Source organism: Scyliorhinus torazame, chromosome 7, assembly GCF_047496885.1.
Source record: "Scyliorhinus torazame isolate Kashiwa2021f chromosome 7, sScyTor2.1, whole genome shotgun sequence".
Lineage (NCBI taxonomy): Eukaryota > Metazoa > Chordata > Chondrichthyes > Carcharhiniformes > Scyliorhinidae > Scyliorhinus > Scyliorhinus torazame.
The window spans coordinates 149,871,491-149,895,099 of NC_092713.1; the positions used below are offsets into that span (position 1 = coordinate 149,871,491).

Genomic DNA, 23,609 nt, shown 5'->3' on the forward strand with positions numbered 1-23,609 from the left:
ACTGTGCCATCTATAAATAACATTTAAACACTGATACCCTGGTACTGTGCGTCCTAGAAATAACATTTAAACACTGATAACCTGGTACTGTGACTCCTAGAAATAACATTTAAACACTGATACCCTGGTACTGTGCCGCCTAGAAATAACATTTAAACACTGATACCCTGGTACTGTGCCACCTAGAAATAACATTTAAACACTGATAACCTGGTACTGTGACTCCTATAAATAACATTTAAACACTGATACTGTACCACCTATAAATAACATTTAAACAGTGATACCCTGGTACTGTGCCATCTATAAATAACATTTAAACACTGATACCCTGGTACTGTGCCATCTATAAATAACATTTAAACACTGATACCCTGGTACAGTGCCTCCTAGAAATAACATTTAAACACTGATACCCTGGTACTGTGCCATCTATAAATAACATTTAAACACTGATACCCTGGTACTGTGCCATCTATAAATAACATTTAAACACTGATACCCTGGTACAGTGCCTCCTAGAAATAACATTTAAACACTGATACCCTGGTACTGTGCCTCCTAGAAATAACATTTAAACACTGATACCCTGGAGCTGTACCATCTATAAATAACATTTAAACTCTGATACCCTGGTACTGCACCATCTATAAATAACATTTAAACACTGATACCCTGGAGCTGTACCATCTATAAATAACATTTAAACACTGATACACTGGTACTGTGCCTCCTAGAAATAACATTTAAACACTGATACCCTGGTACTGCACCATCTAGAAATAACATTTAAACACTGATAACCTGGTACTGCACCATCTAGAAATAACATTTAAACACTGATACCCTGGTACTGTGCCATCTATAAATAACATTTAAACACTGATACACTGGTACTGTGCCTCCTAGAAATAACATTTAAACACTGATACCCTGGTACTGCACCATCTATAAATAACATTTAAACACTGATACCCTGGAGCTGTACCATCTATAAATAACATTTAAACTCTGATACCCTGGTACTGCACCATCTATAAATAACATTTAAACACTGATACCCTGGAGCTGTACCATCTATAAATAACATTTAAACACTGATACACTGGTACTGTGCCTCCTAGAAATAACATTTAAACACTGATACCCTGGTACTGCACCATCTAGAAATAACATTTAAACACTGATAACCTGGTACTGCACCATCTAGAAATAACATTTAAACACTGATACCCTGGTACTGCACCATCTATAAATAACATTTAATCGTTGATATCTTGGAAAGGTGCAATCCATAAATAACATGTAAACACTGATTTCCAGGCTCTGCACCATCCATAAATAACTTTTAAACACTGATATCAGGGTACTGCACCATCTATAAATAGCATTTAAACACCAATATCCTAGAACTGTGCCGTGTATAAATAGCATTTAAACACCGATACCCTGTTCCTGTGCCATTCATAAATAACATTTAAACATGGGTATCCTGTCACTGCACCATCTATAAATAACATTTAAACACTGATATCCGAGTACTGCACCATCTATAAATAACATTTAAATGTGGATACCCTGGTACTGTGCCATCTGTAAGTAAAATCTGAACGTGAATACCCTGGTACTGACCATCTGTAAATAACATTTAAACATTGATACCCTGGTATGGTACCATCCATAAATAGCATTGAAACACTGATACCCTGGTACTATACTTTCTATAAATAATATTTAAACACTGATACCCTGATACTGTAACATCTATAAAAACATTGAAACACTGATACCCTGGTACTATACTTTCTATAAATCACATTTAAACACTGATACCCTGATACTGTAACATATATAAATAACATTTAAACACCAAAGTCTGGTCCTAAGCCAAATATAAATAACATTTAAACGAGAATACCCTGATCAATAACATTTAAACACTGATAATCTGGTACTGCACCACCTATAAATAACATTTAAACTCTGATACCCTAGTACTGTGCCTCCTAGAAATTACATTTAAACACTGATACCCTGGTACTGTACCACCTAGAAATAACATTTAAACACTGATACCCTGGTACTGTGCCTCCTAGAAATAACATTTAAACACTGATACCCTGGTACTGTGCCTCTCAGAAATAACTTTTAAACACTGATACCCTGGTACTGTACCACCTAGAAATTACATTTAAACACTGATACCCTGGTACTGTACCACCTAGAAATTACATTTAAACACTGATACCCTGGTACTGTGCCTCCTAGAAATAACATTTAAACACTGATACCCTGGTACTGTGCCTCCTAGAAATTACATTTAAACACTGATACCCTGGTACTGTACCACCTAGAAATTACATTTAAACACTGATACCCTGGTACTGTGCCACCTAGAAATTACATTTAAACACTGATACCCTGGTACTGTACCACCTAGAAATTACATTTAAACACTGATACCCTGGTACTGTACCACCTAGAAATTACATTTAAACACTGATACCCTGGTACTGTACCACCTAGAAATTACATTTAAACACTGATACCCTGGTACTGTGCCATCTGTAAGTAAAATCTGAACGTGAATACCCTGGTACTGACCATCTGTAAATAACATTTAAACATTGATACCCTGGTATGGTACCATCTATAAATAAAATTGAAACACTGATACACTGGTACTATACTTTCTATAAATAATATTTAAACACTGATACCCTGATACTGTAATATCTATAAAAACATTGAAACACTGATACCCTGGTACTATACTTTCTATAAATCACATTTAAACAATGATACCCTGATACTGTAACATATATAAATAACATTTAAACACCAAAGTCTGGTCCTAAGCCAACTATAAATAACATTTAAACGAGAATACCCTGATAAATAACATTTAAACACTGATAATCTGGTACTGCACCATCTATAAATAACATTTAAACTCTGATACCCTGGTACTGTGCCTCTCAGAAATAACATTTAAACACTGATACCCTGGTACTATGCGTTCTATAAATAACATTTAAACACTGATACACAAATAGTGTGCCTCCTAGAAATAACATTTCAACACTGATACCCTGTCACTGTACCACCTATAAATAACATTTAAACACTGATACACTGGTACTGTGCCTCCTAGAAATAACATTTAAACACTGATACCCTGGTACTGTACCTCCGAGAAAGAACATTTAAACACTGATACCCTGATACTTTGCCTCCTAGAAAGAACATTTAAACACTGATACCCTGGTACTGTGCCGTCTATAAATAACATTTAAACACTGATACCCTGGTACTGCACCATCTATAAATAACATTTAAACGCTGATACCCTGGTACTGTGCCTCCTAGAAATAACATTTAAACACTGATACACTGGTACTGTGCCATCTATAAATAACATTTAAACACTGATACCCTGGTACTGTGCCATCTATAAATAACATTTAAACACTGATACCCTGGTACAGTGCCTCCTAGAAATAACATTTAAACACTGATACCCTGGTACTGTGCCTCCTAGAAATTACATTTAAACACTGATAACCTGGTACGGTGCCTCCTAGAAATAACATTTAAACACTGATACCCTGATACTGTAACATATATAAATAACATTTAAACACCAAAGTCTGGTCCTAAGCCAATTATAAATAACATTTAAACGAGAATACCCTGATAAATAACATTTAAACACTGATAATCTGGTACTGCACCACCTATAAATAACATTTAAACTCTGATACCCTGGTACTGTGCCTCCTAGAAATTACATTTAAACACTGATACCCTGGTACTGTACCACCTAGAAATTACATTTAAACACTGATACCCTGGTACTGTGCCTCCTAGAAATAACATTTAAACACTGATACCCTGGTACTGTGCCTCTCAGAAATAACATTTAAACACTGATACCCTGGTACTGTGCCTCCTAGAAATTACATTTAAACACTGATACCCTGGTACTGTACCACCTAGAAATTACATTTAAACACTGATACCCTGGTACTGTACCACCTAGAAATTACATTTAAACACTGATACCCTGGTACTGTACCATCTGTAAGTAAAATCTGAACGTGAATACCCTGGTACTGACCATCTGTAAATAACATTTAAACATTGATACCCTGGTATGGTACCATCCATAAATAAAATTGAAACACTGATACACTGGTACTATACTTTCTTTCAATAATATTTAAACACTGATACCCTGATACTGTAACATCTATAAAAACATTGAAACACTGATACCCTGGTACTATACTTTCTATAAATCACATTTAAACACTGATACCCTGATACTGTAACATATATAAATAACATTTAAACACCAAAGTCTGGTCCTAAGCCAACTATAAATAACATTTAAACGAGAATACCCTGATAAATAACATTTAAACACTGATAATCTGGTACTGCACCATCTATAAATAACATTTAAACTCTGATACCCTGGTACTGTGCCTCTCAGAAATAACATTTAAACACTGATACCCTGGTACTATGCGTTCTATAAATAACATTTAAACACTGATACACAAGTAGTGTGCCTCCTAGAAATAACATTTCAACACTGATACCCTGTCACTGTACCACCTATAAATAACATTTAAACACTGATACCCTGGTACTGTGCCACCTAGAAATAACATTTAAACACTGATACCCTGGTACTGTGCCTCCTAGAAATAACATTTAAAAACTGATACCCTGGTACTGTACCTCCTAGAAAGAACATTTAAATACTGATACCCTGATACTTTGCCTCCTAGAAAGAACATTTAAACACTGATACCCTGGTACAGTGCCTCCTAGAAAGAACATTTAAACACTGATACCCTGGTACTGTGCCGTCTATAAATAACATTTAAACACTGATACCCTGGTACTGCACCATCTATAAATAACATTTAAACACTGATACCCTGGTACTGTGCCTCCTAGAAATAACATTTAAACGCTGATACCCTGGTACTGTGCCTCCTAGAAATAACATTTAAACACTGATACCCTGGTACTGTGCCTCCTAGAAATAACATTTAAACGCTGATACCCTGGTACTGTGCCTCCTAGAAATAACATTTAAACACTGATACACTGGTACTGTGCCATCTATAAATAACATTTAAACACTGATACCCTGGTACTGTGCCTCCTAGAAATAACATTTAAACACTGATACCCTGGTACTGTGCCGCCTAGAAATAACATTTAAACACTGATACCCTGGTACAGTGCCTCCTAGAAATAACATTTAAACACTGATACCCTGGTACTGTGCCTCCTAGAAATTACATTTAAACACTGATAACCTGGTACGGTGCCACCTAGAAATAACATTTAAACACTGATACCCTGGAGCTGTACCATCTATAAATAGCATTTAAACACCAATATCCTAGAACTGTGCCGTGTATAAATAGCATTTAAACACTGATACCCTGTTCCTGTGCCATCCATAAATAACAATTAAACATGGATAGACTGTCACTGCACCATCCATAAATAACATTTAAACACTGATACCCTGGTACTGTGCCTCTCAGAAATAACATTTAAACACTGATACCCTGGTACTGTGCCTCCTAGAAATAACATTTAAACACTGATACCCTGGTACTATGCGTTCTATAAATAACATTTAAACAGTGGTACCCTGATACTGTACCATCTATAAATAACATTTAAACACTGATACACAAGTAGTGTGCCTCCTAGAAATAACATTTAAACACTGATACCCTGTCACTGCACCATCTATAAATAACATTTAAACACTGATACCCTGGTACTATGCGTTCTAGAAATAACATTTAAACACTGATACCCTGATACTGTACCATCCATAAATAACATTTCAACACTGATACCCTGGTACTATACTTTCTATGAATAACGTTTAAAGACCGATACCCTGATACTTGGCTTAGGACCAGAATAACATTTAAACACCAATATTCTGCTGCTATGCTATTTATAAATAACATTTAAATGTGAATACCCTGGTAAATAACATTTAAACACTGATAATATGGTACTGTGCCATTTATAATTAACATTTAAGCACCAATATCCTGGTACTATACCATCTATAAATAATATTTAAAAGTTGATATCCTGTTACTTTACCATCTATAAATAACATTGAAATACCGATACCCTGGTACTGTACCATCTATGAATAACATTCAACCATTGACACCGTATTACTGTACTATCTATACCCAACATTTAAATTCTAATGCCATGTTCATAGAATCCCTACAGTGCAGAAGGATGCCATTCGGCCCATCGAGTCTGCACCAACACTTCGAAAGAGCACCCCACATAGACCCATCCCCCTCTATATTTCTGTCACCCCACCCAACCATTTGACACTGTCGGGCAATTTAGCATGGCCAATCCACCTAACCTGCACATCTTTGGATTGTGGTAGGAAACCTGACTACCTGGAGGAAACTCACACAGACATGGGGAGAAACTACAAACTCCACACATACAATGACCTAAGGCCCGAATAGAATCCGGGTCCCTGGCGCTGTGAGACAGTACTGCTAACCACTGTGCCTTCATGCCACCCATGCTATTGTATCATTTAGAACAACAAAATACTCAGGCAGTGGCACTGTACTGGTTCTAAACAACATTTACACGCATTGTTAAAATGTCAAGGTTGCATTTATAAATAATATTTTAGCAATGATAGCAATGTACCTGTAAACACCATTCAAACACTGATCCCATGATTCACGCCACACAAATGCCAGAGAATGACCACCTCCAATGAGAGCAATTTAACCATCTCCTGGCGACATTCAATGGCATTATCATTGCTGAATCCCCCACTAACAACATCCTGGGAGTTACCATTGACCACAAACTGAACTGGACTAGCCATATAAAACTGTGGCTACAAGAGCAGGTCAGAGACTAGAAATTCTGCAGAGAGTACCTCACTTCCTGACACCCCAAACCATCTACGAGGCACAAGTCAGGAGTGTGATGGAATACTCTCCACTTGCCTGGATGAATCCCCACTCATGAAGCTTAACTCCATCCAGATCAAAGCTGTCCGCTTGATTGGCACCCCATCCACAAACATTCACTCCCTCCACCACCAACAAACAGTGGCAGCCGTGTGTACCATCTACAAGATGCATTGCAGGAACTCACCAAGACTCCTTAGACATCACCTTCCAAACCCACAACCACTACCATGTCAAAGGACAAGGACCACAAATAGGTTTGAACACCACTACTTGGAAGTTTCCCTCAAAATCACACTCTATCCTGACATGGAAATATACCAAATACTGGACTCGCAGCTGAACAGCACAGGGACTGTCGTGGTTCGAGAAGACAGCTCAAAACCAGCTTCTCAAGGGCAATTCGGGATGGGCAATAAATGCTGGCCTAGACAACGATGCCCACATCCCTTAAAAAAAGCCATTTCAAAAACCATTTAAACATTGATATCATGGCACTGTGACATCTTTAAACACCATTTAAACACTGATACTGTGACACAGAAGCATCCGTAAACACCATTTAAACACTGTTACCATGACACTGTACCATTAATAAATAACATTTAAATACTGGCATGGAACTGTACCATGCATACCCAAAATCTAAAGCACAGATACCCATGCAACTGTACCATCAATAGATAACATATAACCACTGTATCATGTCACGCTAACATCAGTAAACCATATAACACTGACACCATGGCAGTGTACCATCGACATACAATGGGCGGGATTCACCCATCGGGATGCTAAGTCCCGAAGCCGGTGTAAAAACGGGAGTCTTTTATTCCGGCGTCGGTGCCCGTTCCGAGACCCGATTCTCCGGGCCATGGTGGGGTAGCACGGCGCTGGAGCGGCCCACACCGCTCCAGCTGCCGATCCCTGCATGAACCCGGCACTGCGGGGTCCACGCATGCGCAGTTGGCCTGGCGCCAACTAGAGTATGCGCAGTGGCCTTCTTATCCACGCCAGCCCCGATGCCAAATGCCGCAGGGCTACAGGAGCCGGCGCGGAGGAAAGGAGACTCCCCGACAGAGAGGCCGGCCTGCCGATCGGTGGGCCCCGATCGCGGGCCAGGCTGCTACGGAGGCCCCCCCAAGGTCGGACCCCCCCTCACCCCCCTACAGGCTGCCCTGGACCCTGCAGGCCGAGGTTCCGCCGGCTCAGAGGATGTTAGAACGGCGCAGGTGGGATTCGGCTTTTTGTTGACGGGCGCTCGGCCCATTCGGCCCGGAGAATTGGTGCGCCGGCCAGTGCCGGCCCGGGCCGGAGAATCGCGTCCCGGCATCGGGGCGTGGCACGATTCGCTCGGCCCTCCGCTGAGTCTCCGACCCGGCGGTGGATCGGAGAATTCCGCTCAAGATTTATATATCGATAACTTGGCACAGTCCTTCCTATAAACAGTATTTACCGCCTGGCCTAGCATATACCCGAATTTACCATGATCAAGTCAAGGCATCAACCTTGGCTAATTGAAGAGTGCAGGAAAGCATGCCAGGAGCAGCACCAAGCATATCTAAAAATCAGGGGCGTCATTCTCTGACCCCCCAGCGGGTCGGAGAATGGCCGTTGGCCGCCGTGAATCCCGCCCCAGCCCCCGCCGAAGTCTCCGGTACCGGAGATTGGGCGGGGGCGGGAATCAGGCCGCGCCGGTTGGCGGGACCCCCCGCTCAATTCTCCGGCCCGGATGGGCCGAAGTCCCGCCCAGAAATTGCCTGTCCCGCCGGCGTAAATCAAAGCTGGTATTTACCGGCAGGACCAGGCGGCGTGGGCGGACTTCGGGGTCCTGGGGGGGGCGCGGGGCGATCTGACCCCGGGGGGCGCCCCCACGGTGGCCTGGCTCGCGATCGGGGCCCATCGATCCGCGGGCGGGCCTGTGCCGTGGGGGCACTCTTTCCCTTCCGCCTCCGCCACGGTCTCCACCATGGCGGAGGCGGAAGAGACTCTCCCCACTGCGCATGCGCGGGAAACTGTCGGCGGCCGCTGACGCTCCCGCGCATGCGCCACATTTCCGTGCCAGCTGGCGGGGCAACAAACGCCATTTCCGCCAGCTGGCGGTGCGGAAATCTCTCCGGCGCCGGCCTAGCCCCTCAATGTTGTGGCTCGGCCCCCAAATATGCGGAGCATTCCGCACCTTTGGGCCGGCGCGATGCCCGTCTGATTGGCGCCGTTTTTGGCGCCAGTCGGCGGACATCGCGCCGTTGGGGGAGAATTTCGCCCGAGGTGTCAATCTGGTGAAGTGACAAAACAGGACTACTCATATGTCAAACCGCAGAAGCAGCATGCAATAGATAGGGATAGACAATCTCACAACCAATAGAACAAGTTTAAGCTCTGCAGACCTCTCACATCCGGTCATGAATAGTGGTGGACAAGGAAATACTAACGGGAAGAGAAGGTTCTGTAAATATCCCCATCCTAATTATGGGAGAGCCCAACGATAAGGCAGAAGTATGTGCAACCATCTTCAGCTAGAAATGCAGGGTGGATGATCCAACTCCATCTCCTCTGCAAGTTCCCAACATCACAGATGTCAATCACTAATTTGATTCATGTGATATCAAGAAACATCTGAAGGCACTGAATACTACAAAGACTATGGGTCCTGACAATATTCCAGCAACAGTACAAGCTCTTCAAGTAGAGCTACAACACTGGCATCCACACAGCAATGTGGAAAATTGCCTAGGTATGCCCTATACACAAAAAGCAGGACACATACAACTTGGCCAATTATGCCATCAGTCTGCTCTCAATCATTAGTAAAGCAATGGAAGAGATAATCAACAGTGAAATCAAGCGGCACTTGCGTATAAATAACCTGTTCAGTGTAGCTCAAGATTAGGTTCCAGCCGGGGTCACTCAGCTCCTGACCTTGGTCAAACAGGGATAACAGAACTGAACTCAAGAGGCCTTGACATCAAGGCAGAATGTGACTGTGTGAGACATCAAGCAACGTTAGCAAACTGGAGTCAATGGGAGCCCAGGGGAAAACTCTTCGCTGGTTGAAGTCACACCTAGCACAAAAAATGATGGTTGTGGTCAGTTGCACAACGTTACTGTGGGAATTCCTCAGGGTAGTGCTCTAGGTCCAACCATCGTCAGCTACTTCATCGATGACTTTCCCTCCATCATAATGGGATGTTCGTTGATGATTCAGCACCATTTGTGACTCCTCAGATACTGAAAAAGGTCACAGAATCATGGAATTGTTATGGCTTTAATGGACGCCATTTGGCCCATCTTTTCTGCACTGGCTGTCCAAATGAGCATTATAATTTGGTGCCATTCTCCTGCCATTTCCTGTACCCCTGCACGCTGTGTCTATTGAAAGAATTAACTCATGACTTATTGACTGCCTCGATTGAACTTGCCTCCACAACACTTCCAGGTAGTATATTCCAGACCCAAACCACTCGCTGTGTGAAAAAGTTCTTCTTCACATCATATTTACTTCTTTTGCAAATCACTTTAAATCTGAGCCCACTCCTTATCGATCCTTTTGTGAGCGGGAACAGTTTATCCCTATCTACTCTGCCCAGCCCCCACAGTAGTTTGAACAGCTCAGCCAAATATCTTAGCCTTCTTCTCTCCGAGGAGAGCAGTCCTGACCTCTCCAATCTATCCTCATATCTGAAGTTTCTCATCCCTGGAACCATTCTTGGAAACCTCTTCTGCCCTCTCTGCAATGTATTCACATCCTTCTTATAGTGTGGCATCCATGTCCATAAGCAGCAAGACTTGGACGATATTCAGGGTTGGGCCGATAACTGGCAAGAAACAATTGTACCGCACAAGTGATAGGCGATGACCATCTTCAAGAAGAGAGAATCTAACTCTCTCCCTATGACATTCAATGGCATAACCATCGCTGAATCACCCACTGTTAACATCCAAGGGGTTACCATTGACCAGAAATGAACAAGACCAGCCATATAAAAACTGTGGTTGTAAGAATAGGCCAGAGGCTGGGGATTCTGAATCAGGTAACTCACCCCCGGACTTTCCAAAGCCTGTCCATCATCTACAAGGCACAAGTCAAGAGTGTGATGGAATGCTCTCCACTTGCCCAGATGAGGGTGGCGCCAATAACACTCAAGAAGCTCAACACCATCCAGACAAAGCAACCCACTTGATTGGCACCCCATCCACCACCTTACTTTTTTAAAATCACAGAATATACAGTGCAGAAGGAGGCCATTCGGCCCATCAAGTCTGCACCAGCTCTTGGAAAGAGCACCCTACCCAAGGTCCACACCTCCACCCTATCCCCATAACCCAGTAACCCCATCCAATACTAAGGTCAATTTTGGACACTATGGGCAATTTAGCATGGCCAATCCACCTAACCGCACATCTTTGGACTGTGGGAGGAAACCGGAGCACCCGGAGAAAACCCACGCACACACGGGGAAAATGTGCAGACTTCGCACAGACAGTGACCCAAGCCGGGAATCAAACCTGGGACCCTGGAGCTGTGAAGCAACTGTGCTAACCACTATGCTACCTTGCTTACACATTCATTTACTCCACCATCAATGCACAGTTCATCAGTGTGTATCACATACACGATGCAAGGCAGCAACTCACCAAGGCACCTTCAATAGCACCTTGCAAACCTACAACCCGTACCACTGAGAAGGACAAGGGTAGCAGATGCATTGGAAACACCACCACCTGCAAGTTCCCCTTCAAGCCACACACTCTGAATTGTAACTATATTGCTCTTCCTTCACTGATGCTGGTTCAAAATCTTGGAACTCCCAACACCACTGTAGACCTGGTTGCACCTGATGGACTGCAATGGTTCAAGAAGGCCGCTCACAGCCATCATCATAAAGGCGTAATTAGGAGTGGGCAAGAAAACTTGGCCTTTCCATTGATGCCCACGGATCTTAAAAGAGTAAATTAAAATAAACACTGATATCCGGGCACGGTGCCATAAATAAAGATTTAAACACTGATACCCTGGCACTCTGTCTTCTATAACCAAGACTAAACACTAATGCCGATGCTATTGTATCATTTATAAACGGAACGGAAATACAAGGACCATTGCACAGCACCATTGCTAAACAACGGGCGGGATTCTCTTAACCCACGTCGGGTCGGAGAATCGCCGGGCCGGGCGTGAATCGCGTGACGCCGCCCCGACGCTGGTCCGCCGATTCTGAGAATCGGCGCCATTGGCGCCAGCGCGGTGCTAGTCGAGGGCCGCTCTATGCGATGCCCCCAGGCGATTCTCCGCCCAGGATGGGCCAAATGGCCGCCCAAAAAAACCTGGGTCCCACCGGCGCCATTCACATCTGGGGCGGGATACTCCGACCCCCCCCCCCCCCGGGCCGGGCCAGAGAATCGCCGGGTGACGGTGGGAATCGCGGCCCCACTGGCTGCCGAGTTCTCCGGCGCCGGCATTTTGGCGGGGGCGGGAAGCGCGCCTCGCCGGTCGGCGGCCGCTGGCAGTGGCCCCCCCGGCGATTCTCCGGCCCACGATGGGCCGAGCGGCCGCCCGTTTTAGGCAGTCCCACCAGCGTAAATTAGACCTGGTACGTACTGGCGGGACCTGGCACTGTGGGCAGCCTACGGCGTCCTCGGGAGGGCGCAGGAGTGCCCCCACGGTGGCCTGGCCCGCGATCGGGCCCACCGATCCGCGGATGGGCCTGTGCCGCGGGGGCACACATTTCCTCCACACCGGCTGCTGTGGACCTCCGCCACGGCAGGTGCGGAGATGAACCCCCCTGCGCATGCGCTGGGATGACGGCAGCACACGCTGGTGCTCCCGCGCATTCGCCAACTCGCGCCGGCTAGTGGAGACACTTCAGCGCTTGTTGGCGCCATGCCCCTTCTGCGCCAGTTGGCGCTGCGCCAACCCCGCCGGTGCCGGCCTAGCCCCTGAAGGTGCCGAGGATTCCGCACCTTCCGGGCGGCCCAACGCCAGAGTGGTTCACGCCACTCCTCGGCACCGGTACCGCCCGCCCCGCCGGGTAGGGGAGAATCCCATCCCTGGTCTTACCCGGTGGGACATCGGCATCCACCCTGCGGCGGGCGGCCTGGGGGGCACGGGGGGGTCCGACCCGGGAGGGGCCTCCACCGTGGCCTGGCCCACGATTGGCGGGCCGGCCTCTCCTGGAGGGGTCCTCTTTTGCTCTGCGCCGGCCCCTGTAGCCCTACGCCATGTTGCGTCGGGGCCAGCGCGGAGAAGGGAGCTGCCCCGCATGCGCGCATTCGCGCCGGTCGCAGCGTGCATGCGCAGACCCGCGCCACCCATTTGACGCCGGTATCGGCAGCTGGGCCGGAGTGGGTCGCTTCAGTGCCATGCTGGCCTCCTGTAAGGCCCAGGATCGCTGCCTCTGGGGGCCTGTTGACGCCGTCGTAAAACGCAACGGCATTTCCGACGGCGTCAACACTTAGCCTTGGGATCAGAGAATCCCTCCCACCATTTCCACACTGGTAAAATGGCAATGTTCCATCTATATCTCAAATGGAACTGTATTATCTACAAACAACATTTAAACATTAAAACTCGAGCACTTTCTCATCTATTATAATAAATCCATGCTTCATATCAAAAAGAATGTCACGTAATTATTTTCTGAAAACCACTGATCAGGTTTTAAAAGACAGAAACAATATTCCAATGACTTGAAACAGCCATTTTTAATATCGCTGAACATTTGCAAGCCTGTACCTCAGAAATTCCAAAGCCATTGGAATAGAGTCAATCTATCTAGAAATTTCCATCAGAAACAATCACCTTGAAGGAAAGTGAATGGACCATCTCCTCACCCATTCAACGAAGCACCTAGACATTCACCTTGGTACTCAGCTGGGTGGGAACCAAACATTCAACCTAATCACCTCAAACAATTAACTCTGGCAGAGCAAGGAATTAATCCAGCCATAATCTAATCATGTAAACCAGGAATACATGACCATGTTTGGGTAACTGGTCAATTGGAGAGAGAGGATCATGTGACAAGCCAACTAACCCTAGTTTGTGTTGGAGAAACTGCTTTTCTCCAGGCACAAGACAGAAGTAGAAGAGACACTGAAGAAGCAGGACCCTTGAGTGAGATGTTCTCTCTCTTCACCCAGCTGTCGGTTTGAGGCCTGCATGCAGTTCAATCATCCACACACCACAGCAGTGTATTAAGAATCAACCCAGCAGCTGCTGACACCATAAGAACAATTTATTTTAAAAAACAGATACCATAGCATTGTACTATCAAGAAACAACTCTGATACCGTGGCAATATGCCACACAACATTTAAACAATTATGAGACGGCACTGCATAATCTAGCAGTAACATTTAAGCATTGATATCACATAACTGTACCATCAATAAACACAATCACCCTGGCTCTGTACCACCCATAAACAAACTGATACTACTGCATTTTGGTATCCCCCATAAAAAATATTTAAACGTGGCGCTGTACTAACTATAAACATTTCAAAACTGATATCATGCTATGTGCAATTCATGAACATCATTGAAACACTGATGCCCTGGCATTATATCCTCAATAATCAATATGTAAACACTGATACCATTGGTTATAGATGCCACAATGCCAACATGTAAAACACAATGATACCATGGCACTGCATCATCTAGGGACAGTATGGTAGCATAGCGGTTAGCACTATGGCTTCACAGCACCAGGGTCCCAGGTTCGATTCCCGGCTTGCGTCACTGTCTGTGTGGAGTCTGCACGTTCTCCCCGTGTCTGCGGGGTTTTCCTCCGGGTGCTCCGGTTTCCTCCCACAAGTTCCAAAAGACGTGCTGTTAGGTAATTTGGACATTCTGAATTCTCCCTCAGTGTACTTGAACAGGTGCCGGAATGTGGCGCCTAGGGGCTTTTCACAGTAACTTTATTGCAGTGTTAATGTAAACCTACTTGTGACAATAAAGATTATTATAAAACCACCGTGTAACCACTGATATCAGGATATTGTAACATTAATAAACATCGGAGACTGACACCACAGCACTGTACCATCTATGTACAATAGTTGACCAGTTTTCCAATTCAAAGGAACAGTTCTTGAATTTGGAATAATGATGATAATTGTGGCTGATACATCAGCCATTTCATCACCCATTTATTTCATACCCTGGCATGGAAACCATCAGGTGCTGGAGATTCAACACATTATTTTCTCCATACGAATTTTATTACTTGTATCGTGTATTTATTTGTATTGATGAATTTATTTTTTACATTCTTTCTACCACCCTTCCACTGTACAATTTGATACAATATACCTTTAACAACTCTGCTGATTCCTGATTGTTCATTCTATTCTCACATGCGTTTGTGTTTAATGAACTCACATTCCCCTTTACCACATTCTCTCATAATATATTTACGGGACCTTTTACTGTTAGCTTTGATATCCCTCTCAAGTATTTTTTTTTTCCAAATTCCCTTTTTGCACCTCCCATGACTTTGTTCAAATCCCTTTATGGCCATTTATTCTTCCCAGTCCGCTGGATTTCCACTCCCCCCGCCTCCCCCATCCGCCTCTTTTAGGGGTTGAAAATGTATTTGACAATTCAGGTGCTGACAACATTTATGGCAAGAAGCGATTTGAAGTGGCTGCCTGGCAACCGGTTGGAGCATACATACCCAGAGTGTGGTTGTGTCCACTGGTGTCAATGAGCTGGACTGTCATCGATTTGCGCTGTTGATCATACAGTGTTGTGCCATCTGCAGATAAATAAATTAGAATCGAACTGGCCACGCCAGGGTGATCAAAACTGACCTAAATTTTAAAAAAGAAACATGAAGAAAGCAGCATTTGAAATTACAAAAATATTTTTGAATCCAGTTCAGGGACAAAAGGATATAACTGCAAATGGAAGAAATTGAAATGTAAAGAACAATACAGAAAATGCTGGAAATCCACCGTGGCTGAGAGAGAACAACAAACATTTTGGGAGCGACCCTTAATCAGAACCCAATAGGACTTTGCATCATTAAGTTTGCAATCTGTAAGGGCAGCACGGTGGCGCAGTGGGTTCGCCCTGCAGCCTCACGGCGCCGAGGCCCCAGGTTCTATCCCGGTTCTGGGTCACTGTCCGTGTGGAGTTTGCACATTCTCCCCGTGTTTGCGTGGGTTTCGCCCCCACAACCTAAAGATGTGCAGGGTAGGTGGATTGGCCACGGTAAATTGCCCCTTAATTGGAAAAAATGAATTGGGTACCCTAAATTTAACAAAAAAGTTTGCATTCTGTTTGTTACAAGGACCTCACGTTGACTCCGAGAGTAATGGTACTGGCACTACCTAGGGAAGCCTTCAGCTTACTGTTCCTTCGGCAATGCTGATTATTCTGGAATCATCTACTCTAAGTCGATATCACCAAATCCTCTCACATTCTTCCTACTCAAATACTTACAGATTCCCTTCTAAATGTTACAATAGTTACTTGTAAAGCAGTACACAATTAACTGTTGGTGAGCAAAATAATCTTATTTCTTCTTCGTGGTTCTGTCGACCAGGTATAAGTAAAATATGTAAATGTCAATTTCGCCACATTCCCAGAGAATCATAGACTGCTCCCCTCTTTTTTGAGAGTTCAATGGTGGTGATTTAACCTAAGGGTCACCACACCTCGTTCAAGGGCATAGTTGAGAAGTCGGTGCCTTCATGAATAACCTCAGTTGGTACGGGAATTGAACCCACACGTCAATTTGGATCAGCAAATTGCCATGGGCTTAAATTGTGAAAGTTATCATAGAATCTTTGCAGTGCAGAAGGAGGCCATTCGGCCCATTTAGTCTGTACCAGCCCATGGAAAGAGCACCCTCCTTAAGCCCATGCCTCCACCTTATCCCTGTAACCCAGTAACCCCACCTAATCTTTTGGACACTAAGGGTCAATTTTACCATGGCCAATCTACCTAACCTGCACATCTTTGAACTGTGGAAGGAAACCGGAGCACCCGGAGGAAACCCATGCAGACACGGGGAGAAAGTGCAAACTCCACACAGTCACCCGAGGCTGGAATTGAACCTGGGTCTCTGGAGCTGTGAGGCAGCAATGCCAACCACTGTTCCACCGTGCCGTCCTAATCAATGACCCGAATACACCACCAGGAGGACTCAATAATCCAATATATAGCAGAGTACAGGGTGCATGCACTACAGATGTAGCTCATGTTGGTTCAATATATTGTTCAGTGGACAGTGTGCTAGAGGGAAAGCACATGTTAGTGATGGTTGATACGGCAATTGGTGTAAAACTAAAAGGCAAATTAAAATGAAAATACCAAAGTAACATTAAGAAGCATATCTGATTTGGTATCTGAGCGATAAAAGGTGTTGAATGTTGCTTTGGAATCTCATTCAGTGAAGTGGTGCCTACAATTAATTGCAAAGTAATTTAATAGGCGGTACTATGCATTCCTTTCAAAATATACCACCATTATTCACAAGTCAAGTGAATCAATTAAGCAGTGCCTAATATTAACAATTTAATTCTTCTTACCTTCAGCCACAGCTTGTTTTCAGCATCTGAGTTGTGATATGAATCGTGCTTGTTAAAGTCCCATGCACTAACAGTGTAGAAGGGAACCGTACATGGAAACCAGGCATACTGCGACAGACCGTCATTCACATCCAGAAATTCAGTCTGACAAACCTAGAGGGTCAGACAATATCCAACTCTTACAACTGAGGATTTTGAACATAAGGAATAAACCACTTAACAGCCAAAATGAGTCAAGCAGTGCTGCAAAATGGCCATTTCTGATGCACAACAAAAGTCAACAGGATGTGAAATGACTGTTTATTTTCTGTTGCCCATTTTGAATTGCAAAGGAGATGCATGAAATTTCATAGATTTGAAAATCACTCTCTTGCCCCTTCACCCCGGGGATAAAGTACCATCACAAAGTCCCTTTATCATGAATGCTAAGAAATCAAGTGTCTCTTTCTAATCCAGATGAATCATATACAGGAGCACACACTGTAATTCTAAGATAAAGGTTCAGTGCTTTGAATGGAATAAAGAGCATTTCATGTGCTACTTAAGCACATGCTGAGCTGCCCAAGTGTAATGAGATGCTGAATTATATTCCAGAAAGCTAGTTGGTGAATGAGGAAACTCAAACCAACCCTTAATCAGTCGTCTTATGTTTATTTGGAGTGAAATATTGCGCACATACACCTCCTAACTTAACCACACCACAATTTTAGTAAGCCTTGCTTTATATGTGCTCAAGTGAAAAACGTATTGACGCCCTCCACCCGCATATAACTAAAAACAATTAATCAACAATTAAGAGCTGGTTTCAGTGCTAAAGACATTTGCTAGAAGAGAATGAAAGGCCCAACAAGCTATTCATAATCTTGGAGTATATGGCTGAAGCACACTTGGCCCATTTCTGTGATATATTTAGTAAAATCAATTGTGAAAGTGAGGTGGTGAGCTTATGGTGGGGTGGAGGATTGGAAAGTTAATAGGGTACGATTGAAAGGTTACTAGTAACAGCTTGTTCACTGTATGTCAAGATTAATCCAACAGGTTAACGCAAGTCGACTACCTCTCAATGTAAGCCATTAAAGGAGGAACTTTAACTTGCTTTCTTGGATTCCTTTGTTCCCAATATCCTTCCTCTGCTCCCAAAGGACTGTATGTCATGTGAATGGAGGTTTGTCTACTTAATTGGAGGGAAAGAGAGTAAGAAAACCAGGCAAGTCTGACCAACCACACCCTCAGCCCCATTTTGTAACTGAACCAGAGGCTTGACCCTGTATCTAAAAGATTATTCAAATGTTGAAGGGACCAACAAGGAAACTAGAAGTTACAAGATTTCCTCACAGATCAATCACCTACAAGTCTTGGCTAACTGGTGTACTTGGTCTTCCTAAACACTCCTGGAAATACATTTTAACCTTTCATTGCAAACCACTAATCCAATGTTCACATTCACCCACTCAGGGACAAGCACAAACCTGTTTATAGGTCAAGGAAGAGATGCAAATAAAGGCAGCTTTTCACCGCCTCCTAACTGAACAGAAATAAATAACATTGGAAAGGGCACACTAGAGTGTGCACATTTCGTTGTTTGGGTAGGAGTGTTAAACAAAGATTTTAATCAGGTGCACACCAGTGGGAACTGAAATGAGTAAGGGATTACAATGCAGGGGATAGCATATGTTAAGATTTATACTGTAAATGGAGAACTATTAAATCCCTCACCATCCTATGTAAATTTGCATAGACACGTGCATACTAAAAGCAAAACATTAATGGAACCCGACATAATTTGAATCCTTTAGTTTTGCCAAGAGAACAGCCCACAGAAATATGATGACACACTAAGAACATCACACTTGGAGTAACCATAACCTCCTGATAAATTCCTTCATTTCATTAATTTTTGAGTATATTTATTATTCACCATAGCTGGTTGGGCAATGATACCACTCAACTTCTTTTTGCCTACCTTAGTTGTGGCAGGGTGGCCAGTTACCACTTTAACAGGACATCTTTCATCCTGGTGGGAGGTGAAGGCCTGTGCTGCCCACTCGTCAGTGAAACCCTCAGGTGTAGGAAAGCCACAGTCACGAATACTGCTTCTTCTCTCAAACTCTTCACAAACCCCATCGCCATCATACACGTAACAGAGACTGGGCTCGCCTAAAAAAAGGCATAGTTGCATTTATGTGGAGGACCTGATCACATATGCCATCAAATGTCACAAGGCACTGTGCATGCAATGAATCAATGGGAGGTGCTGTGACTATTGGTCTCCCAAGTAAACACATCACCCAAGATGAAAACAGAAGATAACATCCAAACATTAATGAGTTCACTGACAGTTTTTGTTGCTAATAGTTGAGGGCAGAACTTTGGCCATGAAATGAGGAGGAACTATTTGCTCTTCTTTGCAATAATGCCAGGAAAACTTTAACATCTACCTGAAGCAACAGAATAGGTGCCTCAGTTTAACATTGCATCCGTCATATAACATTGCTGACAATGCAGCAACCACCTCAAGACTGCACTGAAATGTTTGTCTGATTTACATGATCTAGATCTGTTTAAACTCAGACTCAGTGTTGGACGAATAGAGCCAAGGTGACACTAGCATTATCAATAGGCTGCAGGATGCAGACTTGGGCAGAAGGTACCCACACGTCTCCATTGCTCGAGGCACGGACTTGCAGCACACTGGTGGCCAGTGGGTATTTCCCTACCTACACAGAAGTGCTGGAAAACATTTGCTGTGTCTCATAGTTCCTGGACTGCTCATGTATATCTCCCTCTACAAAACTTGCCTCAACTTCAGCCAAACAGTTGTGGCGAGGTACTGATTCAGAAATAAAGGACTACAGAAGTTATTTTCTTCAAGTGTCCTCAGGGCATGAACGTGCTTGCAACAGTAATGATGTAATGCTGGAACGGACATGAGCTGCTCCAGCATAGCAAGGACTCAAACAGTTTCACGCCTTCAAACAGCATATGAATCAAGTTAACATTTTGAAAACTGAGAGCAAAAGAGAGGTTTGGAGAAACATTTTTGTCACCCAGTGGGTAAGCGTTTTGTGGCAATGATCAGCCAGCAATGGGCGCGAAACCAGAAATAGAATATACAGCAGAGAAACCAGGCATTTGGCCCAACTCGTCTCTGCCAGGGCTCATGCTCCATGTGAACCTCCTCCCACCCACCTTTGTCTCATTTTATCTATATATCCTTCCTTTCCTTTCTCCCTCAACTGTTTATCCAGTTTTCCCTTAAGTGCATCTGACAACCTGTGAGGGCTTAAAGGCCAGCTGGGTGCATTAATCAGGCCTGCGAAAAAGCATAGGTTGACCTCTTGGAGAAAGAGGCATGTTGCTTGGGTCCTATGAACATTTCCAGCCACTGCAAAAACAAACGTATGTTCTTGTAACTTCCCAGAGGTGGGTTTACTTTATGGCAGAAACAATTCATAGTGCTGAGGCACTGCCAGAAGCATAGTTTTTCAAAGGTTGGGTTTCAGAAGTGCGTGAGACCGAGCCCCAGTAAAAATGAAGTGTTGGGACTCCGTGTTACTTATTCTCCTGCAAGCTCTTTCTCAATCACCCATTAACGGGTTGCAGCCTCCAGATGTGTGACTGCCCTTTCTATAAAACATATCTGATGTTTTGGGTAAATGGTCATCTGGCTTGTTGTACCAATTATTGAGGTTAGCTTGTTCCATTGACCCGTTCCCATTTTCCCCATGTGGAGTGATCGAAAACAACAGGAGACACAGCGTAAGAATGGTTTGGGTTAAGCCCAGTCACTTTTTTAATTGGAAAAACTCATTTGTTTTTGGGAAGGTCTTACCACGAGAAAGAATGGTGCTTATAGCTATTCTGAATGAAAAGCAGAAGAGCATGGAACTAATTAAATCCACATATTCACTCTAGTTAATAGTACCCAAGCTGGCTGGTGTTTATTCCACCATTGTATATTAGATCAAGCCCACCAACACTTCACGTCACTGAACCTTAATTAGGCCCAGCCTTCAACAAAGAAAGGGACTCAAAGCAAAGTGAAGAAACAGAGACAATTGTGAGCAAAGTGTAAACGCCTGAATACATTCAGACCTAATTGACATATAACCTCTTTTAATGTGAGACACATGAGCACAACATTGGCTAAATGCCAGCTACAGTCCTCTACTGAGGAACATTAACCCATCACATGGTTCTGCAAGACTTGCCCTATAATCAAGAATAGTGTGGCTCAAATGGTCAAAACTGAAATTGTGTTTGATCCCTCGAGCAACCAGGAGGATGCTGGTTGTCACAAACCAATCCTGTTTCAGAGGAGTGAAAGCAGATTATGTTGGAAATCCTCAGAATTGAAAATGGTGTGAATTAGTCCTGCCCTCAACCCTATTGCAGAACATTCCCCTGATGTTATTTACTCCCCTCTTACCCTGATTCCATATTTCTTAAAAACTGCTGCATCTCGAACTTCGCCCAGATCTGATGAAAGCTCATCAACTTAGGGGCTGGTTTAGCACAGTGGGCTAAACAGCTGGTTTGTAATGCAGAACAAGGCCAGCAGCACGGGTTCAATTCCCGTACCGGCCTCCCCAAACAGGCGCCGAATATGGTGACTAGGGGCTTTTCACAGTCACTTCAACGAAGCCTACTTGTGACGATAAGCGATTATTATATTATAACTTAAATGTTAACCCTGCTTCTCTCCCCACATCTGCTGCCTGACCTGCTGAGTGTTTAGACCATTTTCTCTGTATTACGGATTCATAGCATTTATGATGTTTTTGTTTAACGGTAAGTTGGATGAGTGTATGAGGGAGAAAGGAATAGGTTCTGTTTCGCAGCTTAAGTGAGGAAAGGTAGGAGGAGACTCATGTAGAGCTTAAACACTGTCCTGGATGAATTGGGCCGAATGGCCTGTTTATTCTGCTGCACATTCAATGTAATTCTATGTCATGAATTAAAATTAAACTTGTCCCCTTGGTGAATGTGAAGACCTTAAGCTGAACCAAGTGATGGTTTAAAATTTGGGAAGAAAACTTATCAGGATTATCCAAGCATAACATTCATGACTGAAAAGAATTCAAACAACAAGGAACAACAGTTAAAAACAGTGATTTACAAAGATGATATCAGAACTCAAAGGTTATACTGCCAGGAAAGGCTGAGCAGGCTGGGTCTCCAGTCTCGTAAAAAGAGAAGACTGAGAGGTGACCTAACAGTGGTCTTTAAAATTGAAAGGTTTTGATGAAGTGGAGAGAATGGACGGCATTTAATGGCGGTGCCAGGGGTCTCGCCCATCAGTTGCAGAACTGGTGAAAGCCCCATAAAATCTCTTTTAGGGAAGATCCACCGAATTAAATGCCACTCAGGCACTTAACTGGACAACAGTGAGCCTTCCCAGGGATCAAGGGTCACACGGGTAAAAGTCCTGCCTGCCAAGAGTTGCTGTCCAATCAGAGGCTGGCAAAACTATTGAACAGCACTACCACTGGGAAGACGGTGGCTGCTGCCAGCACAACACTCACCCAAGACTGAGTTTCAATGAAGAATGCAGGAGAGCATTCCGGGAGCAACATCAGGCATACCGAAAAATGAGGTGTCAACATGGTGAAGCTGCAACACAGGACTTTTTAAAAATAAATTTAGTGTACCCAATTCATTTTTTCCAATTAAGGGGCAATTTAGCGTAGCCAATCCACCTACCCTGCACATCTGTGGGTTGTGGGGGCAAAACCCACGCAAACACAGGGAGAATGTGCAAACTCCACACGGGCAGTGACTCAGAGCCGGGATCGATCCTGGGACCTCGGCGCTGTGAGGCAGCAGTGCTAACCATTGCGCCAACATGCTGCCCGCAACACAGGACTACTTGTGTGCCAAACAACATTAGCAGCAAGTAATGGACAGATCTAAACTCTGCAGCCCAGCCGTGAATGGTGGTAGACAATTAAACAACTCGCCACCGTGCTGCTCTCCCATCCTCAATGATGGAGGAGCCCAGCACATATGTGCAAAAGACAAGGCTGAGGCATTCGCAACAACGTTCAGCCAGAAG

The 23,609-nt window shown here is 44.1% G+C and overlaps 1 protein-coding gene across 1 annotated transcript in view; it reads right to left on the reverse strand.

The window, feature by feature from the left end:
* The window catches only part of pappa2 (pappalysin 2), a 726,002-nt gene that overhangs the window by 331,240 nt on the left and 371,153 nt on the right, over positions 1-23,609 (reverse strand). Inside the window, exons 10-12 of the mRNA XM_072511622.1 lie at positions 19,518-19,711; positions 17,555-17,707; positions 15,694-15,829 (exon numbers count right to left, since the gene is read on the reverse strand). Coding sequence (XP_072367723.1) covers positions 15,694-15,829; positions 17,555-17,707; positions 19,518-19,711 — 483 coding nt within the window. The remainder of the gene's footprint in view (positions 1-15,693; positions 15,830-17,554; positions 17,708-19,517; positions 19,712-23,609) is intronic.